The sequence below is a fragment of the Sceloporus undulatus genome, chromosome 3 (assembly GCF_019175285.1).
Source record: "Sceloporus undulatus isolate JIND9_A2432 ecotype Alabama chromosome 3, SceUnd_v1.1, whole genome shotgun sequence".
In the NCBI taxonomy this organism is placed as follows: domain Eukaryota; kingdom Metazoa; phylum Chordata; class Lepidosauria; order Squamata; family Phrynosomatidae; genus Sceloporus; species Sceloporus undulatus.
In genome coordinates, this window is record NC_056524.1 from 179,980,713 (window position 1) to 179,993,455 (window position 12,743).

The window sequence follows — 12,743 nt, forward strand, 5'->3', positions numbered from 1 at the left end:
TTCTGTAGGTTTTGAAGTGAGGCAAGGCTTGGCTGAGAGGATACAGAAAAAGTCTGGAAGGACTGGGAAGAAAAAGGGGGAAAGGAAGAGAAAAGGGGCTCCCTGGGGTTTGAAGTGAGAATAAAGGAAAAGTCTGGAAGGAGGGAAGCAACAAAGGAGGATGAAATGCCTCCATGGGGCTTGGAAGTGAGACAAGGCTGGGTCTGTGTGTGTGTTAAGGAAAGACTGACCAAGCGTCCTCCTTTTCTAGGACACAGCCCTCCATTTCCTCCTTGTAAAGGAATTCCTAAAAAAAAAGGACTCCATTTGGAGCACTCCCAAGAACCATCCATTTTATATTATAATGAGTGTATTTAGTTGTTGTTATTTTTTTTAAATGTGGTCACCTCCCTACATATATTTTGTTTCCTCCAGACATATTTAAAGCGGTGCCAAACCGGGTTATCCCTCCAGTGTGGATGCAGCCATTGTGTCTCTTGGCAGGAGGAAAGGGGCCTTTGAGGTAAAGAGGTTGCCTAAGGTAAAATTGGTGGTGTGTGTCTTTTGGGAGGAGGGGAAAAGAAGGGGGTGTTGTTGGGATTTGGGGAGGAGGGGAAAGGGAAGGGAAAGAAGGGCAGGGGGTGGCAGGAGGGAGGAGCGACAGAGAGAGACAGAGAGAGAGAGCGATGTCGGTGCTGCCAAGCCAGCAGCAGCTTTCCGCGCAGGCAGCCTCGGATCTCCTCCTGCCAGCAGCCGTGGGCGAGAAGCAGTTCTTGCTGGGTTGCAAAATGGACGAGGAAGGGTTGGGTCCCCCTTCGTCTGGGAAGGAGGAAGAGGGGGTGGCTGCTGCGGAGGAGGAGGAAGAAGAAGAAGAAGAGGGAGGAAAGGAGGAGGAAGAAGGGAAGGAAGAAGGTGGGGAGGAGGAGGAGGAGGAGAAGGAAGAAATCCAGAAACTGCCTCCCCATCTGATTGAACCGAGGAGAGCTTCTGGGGTAGGTACCAGCTTCTGCTGCTGCTCCTTTGACTCTGACGCTCAGGGACCTTCATGATGCCTTCATTCATTCATCCATTCATTCACAGGTGCTTCAGCTAAGATCACAGATGCTTTGATATGAGAAGCTTGTTGTGTCTAAAATTTGGTTGCAGGGCAGCAAAAGACCTATGATTTGTCCCCCTTGCCATGATGTCTTGCAGGGGATACAGCTAGTGGCCCCTAACTGATGGCTGATGGATGGAGGAGGTCAAAATGTTCCCCTTTTTTGTCCACTGGATGGAGTCAGGTTGGTCTCCTCCTAGCCATGATGTCTTTGAGGGATGCACCTAGTGTCCCCTCAGTCTATGGTTGATGGATGGAGGAGGTCAAAACATCCTCCTTACCATAATGTCTTGGGAGAGATGTACCTAGTGGCCTCTGATGGCTAATAGATGGATGTCAAAATGTCCCCCTTGCTATGATGTCTGGCAGGGGGTGTACCTAGTGCCTCCTATGCCTGATGGCTGGTGGATGGAGGAGGTCAAAATGTCCACCTTGACATGATGTCTTGGTCAAGATGCACCTACTTTCCGCTAAGTCTCATGGTTGATGGGTGCAAGAGGTCAAAATCTCCCCCTTACCATAAAGTCTTGCATGGGATGCCCCTACTGTCCCCTAACTGTCGGCTAATAGATGGAGGAGGTCAAAATGTCCCCCTTGCCATGATGTTGTGGACAGGATACACCTAGTCCTCCTTAGATATCATGGTTGATGGATGAAGGAGGTTAAAATGTCCCCCTTACTATAATGTCTTGCAGGGGATGTACCTAGTGGCCCCTAAGTCTGATGGCTAATACATGGAGGTCAAAATGTCTCCCTTGCCATGATGTCTTGGACGGGATGCACCTGGAGAGGATATTGCTGAAATGGACAGACTATCGAGACTAAGATCTGATAGAAATTTTAAAATATTTGAGAAAGATTGGGAATATGTGAAATTATATATGATACAACAATGGGCTGCTTTAGTAACAGAAGGATTTCCACAATAGTTGGTGAGAGAGGACAAATAAAACAAAAAGGAAGTACTTTAGTAAGAGATATAGCTTAGTTAGAGATATGAATGTAATAATTGCAAATGTAGAATCTTCTATCATAGGGTAGTAAGTAACTGAATGAAGATGAATGTTTGATGATTTAAACCTTTGTAAAGTTATTTTGTTAGTTTTAACAAGAGAGAGCTATTGATAGCATTACAAAGGGATAAGAGATGGGAGAGATGTATGGAAGGGGGTTAGAGGTGAAGTATGCAGATAGAGGATAAGATTAATGTGGATTGAGGGTAAGAGGTATGTAGCAGTGAAAGGATGTTGAGAAGAGGAGACAGAGAAAGTAAAGGCAAGAGGGGGAAGAGGATGGAATCTAAGAAGGACTGGAGAAGGTGGAGTTTAAAAGGAAGAGGGACAGAGTGGGATGATATAGAAGATATAACCTAGAAGGAGCAGGAGGTAATGCTATCAAGAATTGTATGTTACACTTATAGGGATATAAGGGTGGGAGTTGTAATGTACTAGTTGGTTGTGGTGTATGTGATGATTATATTCAGATCCAACTGACAGTTGCCTTGGGACTGGAGAACTCAAAAGAAACACATTTTGACATCCATCAGCCATCAGACGTAGGGTGCAATATGTGCATCCTGTCCAAGGCATCATAGCAAGGGGGACATCTTGACTTCCTCCATCCATCAGCCATCAGATTTCGGGAGCACTAGGTACATCCTGTCCAAGACATCATGGCAAGGGGGGCATTTTGACCTCCTCCATACATCAGCCTCCAGGCTTAGGGAGCCCTAGGTACATTCCCTGCAAGACATCATGGCAAGGGGGGCATTTTTCTTTTTTTTTATTGAATCTTAAAAGCTACACAAACATTTAAGACATACAAATTTCCATAGACTTTACACAAATAACTGTATCTCTGCCAGGGAAGAGGAGAGCAGGCTCCCTGCAGTGGCTTCTTCACTGGCAGATGGCTAGGGCCAGGACTATTTCTGCCTAGCAGTAACATCCATATTGGTTTTTCTTACACCCTCAGAGGTTACGAACATATCAGCGAAGTACCGTAACCCAATGATGTATTGACTTGGCATATGTATTTACTAATATCAACCAAAAATAGACCAGGATTATTGGCTGTGCTCCCAAAAGAACTAAACTAAGACAGATTGCTTATGTCTGGCTGCCAGAACTGCTTTCTTTTTTATAGTTGAATTCTGATAGGTATCAATACATTAAAAACAACAACCATTGATGTAAATGAAAATTACACTGCTGTTATTACAACAGAGAATTAAGCAATTTTTCACACATACCTCCATATAATAAAAAAAACTATATGTGTTTTTAAACCCACATATAAGGAAGTCTTATAGGTAATTGTAATTCTAAGCATCTAAGTGATTCTGACGGTTTTATGGGGACCCTCTTTACTTGAAGTTTAAAGCATTCAGTGATTCCCACCATCTTTGCAGATAAATACATATGTTGCATGTGCTATAACTTGATCATATGCATATTTATTCAGAAGTATAACCTACTGCATTCAAGAGACTTTACTCCATAGCAAGTACCTCTATAAAGATTAGATACATTTTATAAGATTAGATATACCTTATGTGATGCAGTCAAGAACTGGTTAATCATATTCCACATCAGTTTTAACTTAACTTTAAGCCATTTACTTTCTGGCTTTATTTATGTTATTACTTTAACAGGAAGGAGTACAGAGCTGTACAGAACAAGAAGGCCCTGCCTCCTGGAAATACTGCTCATTATCAGTGTCATTTTGAATGGTTTGGGGGAAGAGAGGGCTGTCCCTGGCACTGAAGAATAGCATGTCTGGAAAAGGCTAGATTGATCTCTCCTTTATTATTATTATTATTATGTGCCATGCCATACCATTTATGGCACATAAAAACCTGTATCTTCAAATAATCTTAAATTAAATCTTAAATATTTAAACATCCCTCTCTGAATGGAATGAGGGAAAAGGTTCTGTCTTTCCCTAAAGTTATAATGAAGGAGAAAGCAGTTTTTGTACCGTCCAGCTGTCCCAAATCACCCAGGAATGTTGTTATGGTTATTAAATGATAAGCTTGGGTCAACTACCACCTTGTGAAAATATATATATATGTAGCAGAGTCACCCATGATGCTTTATGAGAGCCAGATAAACATACTGAAAATTTGACCATTTATGTGCTGCTTTGTTCCTTTAAGAGATATTTGAAGTTATTATCTTGACATAACATACCTATTTAATGGCACCAACCATTAATAGACAAGAGATTTTTGCTAGCTATAATAGCTGAAGATCTGGAGAACAACAGATCTCAGTTCCATAAGGCACAGTGAAAGCAGCTTCAGTATGTGTGACTTCTAAATATATGAGCATAGATGTCTGATTAAGTGAGGTAAAAGCATGCCAGGAGGCGGAATGAGCAGTGTTGGTTCCTGTCTTTTTCCTTTCCCATATGATTCATTCTCAGAGGAAGTAGGAAGGGAACATCTCTGTTTTCAAACAGCTTTGTTTTTGAAACAACAGACAACCATTCAGCCTGCCCAGAGATCTCACAGCATGGCCACAGCTTGGAGGTGAGGCCTGGATTTTAAAGTGCATATTAAAACTGCTCCAAGCTGTGAGTCAAAGTGATGGTTTTCTGAGCAGCAGGCCAGACTATGACAGGTTCAGTTGAGGCAGGAATGAAAATCCAAGGCAACTTGTTTAGTGGCCAGTCTTGCTCAGAAGGATTAAATAGTCCAAGATTTCTGTCCTAAGGCCACATACTAGCTTGGTAGAATGAAAGATGGCAAAGTCCATCTTCAGTGCACATATTCAGTACAACTCTACTGAAGCTCAAAGTAACAGAGGTTGTAAGGAGTATTTTGAAGGCGTAGCAACTCCTGGGGCAGTGGTTATATTTTCATCTACTTATCATGTCAGTAGAACATATATGTAAATATTAATGCCATATATTTCCAGTTGGGGTATATTAATCCCCAGTGTATAAAAATTCTCATTTAATATTAATTTCTAGCCATTATTTCTTCTATAGTTTAATAGCTAGTTGACTTGGCAGTTTTGTAGAATCATATTTTTCCAAGTCACCAGGAAAGCAAAGGATAAGATACTACAACTGTCTGCTATAAGCTAATAATGATGTTAATAGAAAGATGGCAAGCCTTGGAATGCTGCAAAGCAGGGACAGCAATCATATCACCTTCCAAATATTGTTGGACTGCAGGTCCCAGCAATCCAGCACAGCCAAAGGTAAGAGATGCTGGGAGTTCCAGATCAGCAACTTTTGGAGGGCCATATTATTTATACTTCTGTCCTAAACAGAAGGATAAATGGGTTTGGAATATGCCTCAGCACATTCTAGTCTACCTCATTGCTCTAAGCAATCTTATGTCAGTTAAATGCCATCTATGTCAAATTTAATGTACATTAACCTGGTTAATTATACTGTATCACAGACAGATTGAATGAGGTTCCTCCTGCTTGCAAGTCAGTTAAAACATTTCCAAGGTGTACAGAATGTATAACCTTCAAAAACTTGAATTGAGCATACACAAAAAGAAAAAGGGCAGTGAAATACTGGGAATATTGTTGTAGAAAGAAAGGCTTGCTGTTGTGCACCACTTGTTTTTGTTAAAGGCTAAATGAACATGCTCCCACACTTGAAGAGGGCAGTGGGAGGAGTGCTCAGCATGTAAAACATTCTATAAATGACTAGAACAAAAACTTCTTAAAATTAGAAAAGTGAACGAAGTAGAGGCACTCACTAACTGTGTCTTGAGGATTGACATCCAACAAGTGAATTTTATGTAGCACATATGTGCACAAGATATGTGTTAGGTAAGGGAACAAAATCAGTCATCAGTGGCAAAATATTCTACTTTATTGCTGTGAATGTCCTATTAGATGTCCTAGCAGAGGAAAAGGCATTTAGATCTTTGAAACAATTTGAATAGAACTTTGCATTTGTCACATCTAAGTGAGCACAGTGATAGTACCAGAGTAAACCTATTTCCTAAGATCTTAATTAACAGTAAGGTCAGGTGAGGAACAATTTAAAGTCTGTCTTTTATCAGTGGTTGCTGTTGAATGACAGCAACAAGTTCCATTTTACTTCCTGTCATTTGTTGTGGTTTTTTTGCTGCTAGTAGAAAGTTCAGTTTGCCATCTGGAGGGAAAAAGCAGCAGGGGGTGAGAAACATTAATCAGCCTTTCAGCTATTCCTGAGCATCTTTTCACTTCTAGGCAAATCTTCATTTTGAAATCTTTAGCTTTCAAAATTCACAAATGTAGACAAAGGGAGAAAATTGTAATCATTCGTATTTGTGAAAATGTTAACTCTTCATCATTTAGTGAAAACCTTTTGTTCATTCATATTGAGTAAGTTGCCAAACGTTCCCTAAAATTGGCATCCATCCTTTAGTGTGAACACAGTTATGCCTGCTGGAATTTTCTAAGTTCCTTGGCATTGTTTTCCTTTAGATCCTCTAGATCCTGTCTTACATGATCCTAAATTTCACTCTCAATTTATCCACGGGTCATATCAAAATCCATTATTTTGGACCCCAAACCTGCCCTCGACTTATATATGAGGTGGATTTATAGTCAAGTATATATGGTAGTTGTAGGAGCTAGATCAGAATTAAACAGGATACAGAAATATAAAGTTGTGACACTTGTCATAAACTTCCAAGTGATGTGTGAAACAATATAGCTGTGCCCTCTGAAGAAGTATCAAAGATAAATATTTTGGACTTGTATATGGGACACGTTGTGTGCTAAATCTCTTTTAAAAATTTACATGAGAAATAGAATTTTTAGAAATGTGATCATGATATAATTTTGAGTGTTAAATTAGATAAGATAATGGAGAGCTGTGAAATGAAAACAAAATCAAGATCTCTGTAATTATGCAGTCAGCGCTCCATATCCACAGATTCTGCATCCAAGGATTCAGCCAACCACAGTTCACAAATATTCACACACATTAAAAAAACAAACCCAAAAAGCAAACATAGATTTTGCCACTTTATATAATGTATAACATTTCACTGTGCCATTATATGTAATGTAATTTGAGCACCCATGGCTTTTATATCCACAGTGATCCTGGACCAAACCCCAGCAGATACTGAGGTCCCACTGCATTTAGCATTCTTTTTTTTAAAAAATCAGAAATGTAATTGCAGATCTTCCACATAATATTTATTGTACTTGCAACAGGAAGAAGCTAGTATTGAATTATGGAAAGATGTGAATGTTCATTTTAAACAGGAGTTGATTTTATTTAAAGCTGAAAATGTATTTAAAACTGAAGCCAGTTATAGGTAGTTTTATAGATAGATATCTGTTAGTAGGTTGACAGCCAATTTATGTGTTTTAATAGAAACCTAACAAAATGTTCATCTATAATATATTTATTTACCTGCATGGTTTAAAGAGTTAAAGAGTTAGCAAAAGAGGTAATGAGAATATGTGTAAATAGTAGGACCATGTAAGAGAAGTGCTTCATTGTGTCTGGAAGGAACAGATGGAGATACTGTACAGGAACACAATGATATTTTAGTAATAAATGTCAATGCTGATAAAACATATTAAAGCATGAAAAGTAAAAGGAACTATTACACTGGGTCTGATTTAACCCAATAGATTTTAGAGTAGGCCGTAGTCCTATATGGTCTCAAATGGCATTTATGGTGAGCTCAGGAATAGGGATTCCAAGCTCAGAAGCCCTCTCTCCATCTCACAGTCACTGTGGAAGACAACGCCAGCTATTTGGCGTCAGTGTTCCAGGAGTAGGGGAAGGTGAGGTGGTCTATAAAGTATTTTATTTATTTATGTCAAAGATTTATACCCTGCCTTTCTCCCACAATGGAATTCAAGGTGGATTTATCTGGAGAAGTACAGCCTTTCTGGTCCACCAAATATACTCCCAAATTAGGTACAGATATAATCCTGAATCTGATGTAGATTGTTCTTTACAGCAAGAAAAAAAAGTGTTCTGTAAAGACATGCCTCTGAAAGGGGATGGGGAGCCATATTTCTATCCCCTTTTCCCCAAATCCTGATTAAAAAAAAAACAAAACCCACATATTTTCTTTAACACTGGCAGCAGTAGGAAAAATGTGATCTGTATAAAATCAAGAGGAAATGGGGATCAGTGCCACTGTTAGCAGCTGGAGTCAGGACACTTGAGACCTTGGGGAGATTTTATGTTGTGCATCTCTGTATAAAGGTTCTCCAAGTGGATGGGAGCTGTTTTAACTGTGAGCAGCTCCTATACAGGTTTACATATGACTGTCTCCTTGGATAGGGTGCAGTTGTAGAAATTGCTATAAAATTTGCACTGCACCAGGAGCAACAGATACTAACTTCATGAAGGAGGTTCATGGGACTGAGTCCTGTTAATATGTTCATGTCATTTAACAATTTCCCAGTGTACAGCACCTAGCCACAGGTGTGCTGGTACCTTACATACTTCAAAACTGTTTTGAAGGAAGATATATGAAAATGCAATGATGTTAGTACTTGTCACTAACTCCTTTGCCTGTACACTCTAGCTAACAGCAATTTCAGCTCCAATTAATGCATACTGTTTTATAGAAGCTAGCTTTCATTATCAGAAATGTACCATACATTCTGTGTACTCGGCTGTACCCGCTGCATTTCATTTTCCAACATTGTTTTGTTTACTTCTGAGGCAGTGAATTCAGAGTGCAAAGACTTGTCATTGGGGAGTTTTCCTGCAGTGTGGGGAGGCAATCTTATTCTTCCCAGTTAAGAAGCCCTGCCTTCTTAGGTAGGGCTTCTAAAATGTCTATCAACTTCCCCACCCTAAATGGGAAAGCTAGTCCATCCCCCAGTTCTGTCTTGTTTTTCGCTAAACAGGACAGGTCTTCGCATTGCTCTGGCTTTTGACACAATTTAAAAGAGAATTTAAAGGATTTATAGGAGAAACCCCCTTTTCTGCTCTAATGGGGAAGTTGGCTTTAGAGGAGTGGATTGAGTTAGCAGCCTTGAACTCTCCTTTGATGAGGAGTCAGGAGGTGGCTAGGTAGTGGCTGAGATGCCATTCGGACAGGACCAAATGGTGAAATGACCTACTCAAATTGAGGAATCCAACCTTTTTCAAGTCATGGAAGTATGTGGCAATGCTTCGTGTAGCAGAGTTGAGTACACCGAGTGCCAGAAAGCATGGTCTTGGCCACATAGGTGGCTAAATCCAAGACTCACATTTCCCTTCTGCCCCTTATAATTGAAGGACAAGTCCTACCTCTGGAGATGTGCCATTGAATCTCCTTAATTGAGTTAGGCAGTAGGCACCCAGGGATGACGGGTGGTGGTGGTGGTGGTACAATTTTCAGAGTTTCAGTTTCAGAAGCCAAACAAAATGGCAAGCTGAGTAAGTATGCTAGGCACAAAAGTACCGTATTTTCCGACGTATAAGACAACAACCGGTGTATAAGACGACCCCTGACTTCTGAGAAGATTTTTCTGGGTTAAAAAGTAGTCTTATATGCCAGAAAATATAGTACCAATGCAGGCCCATTAAGAATTTGTCTGGTGAACAGAGGCCCTCTAGAAGCTGCAGTCACAAAAGGCTTCATTCATCGTAGTCTTCTTTCTCCTCTTGGTATCGTGAAACGGGGATCTGTGGTGGCAAAGTGAGAAAACAATCACAGTTCTTCTGCTCCATGCCTGCTGAAATCGGTGGGTTCACTATATCCCATTGCTTTGGATAGGGAAGAGGGGTGTTATCTCTATATGAGGGAGATTTTTACTCCCAGAGCAGAGTAGTTTGATTTGGATGAGTTCCTATTTTTCTCAGGAAGATAGAAAAACTTCCAAATTTAACTCCTACCAGTCAGTTGTCTAGTGGTGCAACTGAATGAGTGCCAGAAATCATATCTAAGGCTTGTGTAGTACCTTTCCCAGAGGTGATGGAAGGGGACTGGTCTCTCCCAGGCTCCACTAGGGTGGCACCAGCTTATACAGTCTGCCCTTCCCTTACGCAGGGATCTGTTCCGGACCCTGCCGCATAAGGTGAATTCTGCCTATGCTCAAGCCCCATTGGAAACAATGGGGCTCGTGCGGGGTGCCACGGGCGTGTGCGCCCATTCATTTGAATGGGATGCGCCGCCTGTACCAGACTCCTTTATTCTATCTCAAGAGGTTATGCAAAAGTTAAAGCTACCTCTTATTGATCCTCTTGTGTCTGGTTTAGTTTCAGGAATACTTTCCCCTCCAAGGATGGAGATTACATACACTTTGCCCAAAATCCCGAGGATAAGAAATTGAGGCTTTTTTGTGTATCTGAGTTGCTTCAGTGATTTCCCTGTTTTCTAGCACTGCAGTCAGGTGGGCCAAGGATTTATATCTTCAGATTCCTAGTGATGAGTCTAGGTTTAAACAGGGTGTTCATAAATTGGCCAAGGCTTCTGCTTTTAGGGTGGATGCCAATCTTAATTCTGTTCAATTCATTTCCAGGACCATTGTGGCTGATATCGCAGCCATGCACCTACTTTGGGTTAAAAATTGGAATGTTGATACTAAATAGCAATATAGCATAGCAAGTACATTTCTATACCACTTATCAGTACACTTAACAACTCTCTAAGCAGTTTACAAAGTGTAAGCTAACTGCCCACAACAAGCTGGATACTCATTTTAGCAACCTACGGAAGGGTGGAAAGCTGAGTGGACCTTCGAGTCCCTAGGATTGAACTCACAACTTTATGGCTGTCAATGGCTGCAGTACTGGCATTTAACCACTGTGCCACCAAGGCTAATTTGACTACCTATCCTTTTAAGGGTCCTAAATTGTTTGGTGATGCCTTGGATGACGTGTTGGTCAAAACCAAAGATAGGAAAGATCATTGGCTAAAAAGGAAGAAAAAATTATTTTGTTCAGAGATTCAGTTCTTTCATCCCTACAGATCTCAATTCAGACAGCAAGAGATCTAATTGGGATCCCCCAAGCCACAGCTAGACAGCAGCAGTCCTCAGGATTCAACAAAGCTTCAACCTCTTCTACCAACAGATCACACCTTCTGGCTTGGGGCAGCTTCCAATGGGAGCCCACCTCCAATACTTTGGCAATCTCCTGATGCTTGGTGTGCATGACTATGAGGGAAGGATACACCATGGACTTTTCCCTAAAAGCCATGGGATTTCTTTGTTCAATCTCGCATGCCCAGTTTTCAGGAGAGACGTTAGCAGATACTTCAAGCAGTTTAGACCATCTAGTTCAAATAAGACTATAGAGCCAGTGCTTCATCACCAGAATTTTTTGGGATCTTACTCAGTGTTCTTAGTTCGAAATTAAAACAAGGACTGTGGAGCTATTCTGAACCTTCACAGGCCAGTCAATTTGTACTGAGCTGGAAGTTCCTCATGGAAACACTTCAGTTCATTTGGAAGGGATGTAGGATGGAGATTATTTGGCATCCCTTGATCTCCAAGAGGTACAGAGAACAGAGTTGGAAGAGACCTCAAGGGCCATCCAGCCTAACTCCCTTAGCATGCAGGAATACACCATCAGAGCACCCCTGACAGATGGCCATCCAGCCTCTGTTTAAAAACCTCCAAAGAAGGAGACTTCACCACTCTCCGAGAGAGCGTGTTCCACTGTCGAACAGCCCTTACCATCAGGAAGTTCCTCCTAATGTTGAGCGGGAATCCCTTTTCCTGCAGTTTGTATCCATTGTTCCGGGTCCTAGACTCTGGAGCAACAGAAAACAAGCTAGCTCCCTCCTCAGTATGGCATCCCTTCAAATATCTAAACAGGGCTGTCATATCACCTCTTAACTGTCTCTTCTGCAGGCTAAACATACCCAGCTCCCTAGGTTATTCCACATAGGGCATGGTTTCCAGACCTTTCATCATTTTGGTCACCCTCCTCTGGACATGCATATTGTGGTGCGCCCAGTTCACAGGAAGTACATCAGATTTGTTTACCTGGAGGAACATTACCAATATATGGTCCTTCCATTTGGCTTGTCAGTCTCCCCTCAGGTGTTTACGAAGGTGTTGAGATGGTGTATCTGAGGGTATTGGTGCATGTTTACCCATATCTGGATGGCCTGCCTATCTGATCATGCTCCCTGATAAGAGGCAGGGAGGATATATCATCTAGGGATTTGTGGGTTTGGCATCAACAGAGAAAAGAGTGGTTGAGACTTTGCATTGAGTTACCCTATGTCCACTGTTCTTTTGTGGAGACTAACTGCTTTATCACACTAGGGGGCAATTGGGATTTAAACGAGTTAAACTAGAGAAAACCAGGAAATGCCTGATGTTTATCACATGGCATTTCCTGGTTTTCTCTAGTTTAACTCTTGTTTAAATCCCAATTGCCCCCTAGTGTGATAAAGCAGTAAGGTACATTCTACTCATTGTGCTGCAATAACTGCGGCCTCAGGTAGGGTGGCGTCTTTGCTGGAGATTTACAGGGCAGCCACTGGGGATTCCTCTTCATCCTTTTTCAGGCATTGTAAGACTGACAAATTTGCTTCTGCAGATACATCCTTTGGCAGGTGTGTTGTGCAGCAGGTTGTGTCTTTGTAGTTGGAATTTATGGAGATTCTGCCCACCCAGTGGGTAGGGCGACTACAGAAGGATTGCCTCCCTACACTGCAGGAAAATGAAACGTTGGTACTTACTGTGAAGGTTCCTTTTCTGTAGAAGTGGGAAGGGAATTCTCCCCATCCTTT

At 41.4% G+C, this 12,743-nt stretch overlaps 1 protein-coding gene across 5 annotated transcripts in view; it reads left to right on the forward strand.

Annotated features, from left to right (window-relative positions):
• The first annotated feature begins 6 nt into the window (after window positions 1-6).
• Window positions 7-12,743, forward strand: part of HECTD2 (HECT domain E3 ubiquitin protein ligase 2) — a 71,761-nt gene continuing 59,024 nt past the window's right edge. The window contains exons 1-2 of one of the 5 annotated variants that reach the window (XM_042456661.1): window positions 7-502; window positions 4,502-4,607. In XM_042456661.1, coding sequence (XP_042312595.1) covers window positions 459-502; window positions 4,502-4,607 — 150 coding nt within the window. In that variant the 5' untranslated portion in view covers window positions 7-458. Of the gene's footprint in view, window positions 521-555; window positions 972-4,501; window positions 4,608-12,743 lie in introns of those variants that run through there. The other 4 variants (XM_042456664.1, XM_042456665.1, XM_042456660.1 and 1 more) reach the window with 4 other exon arrangements.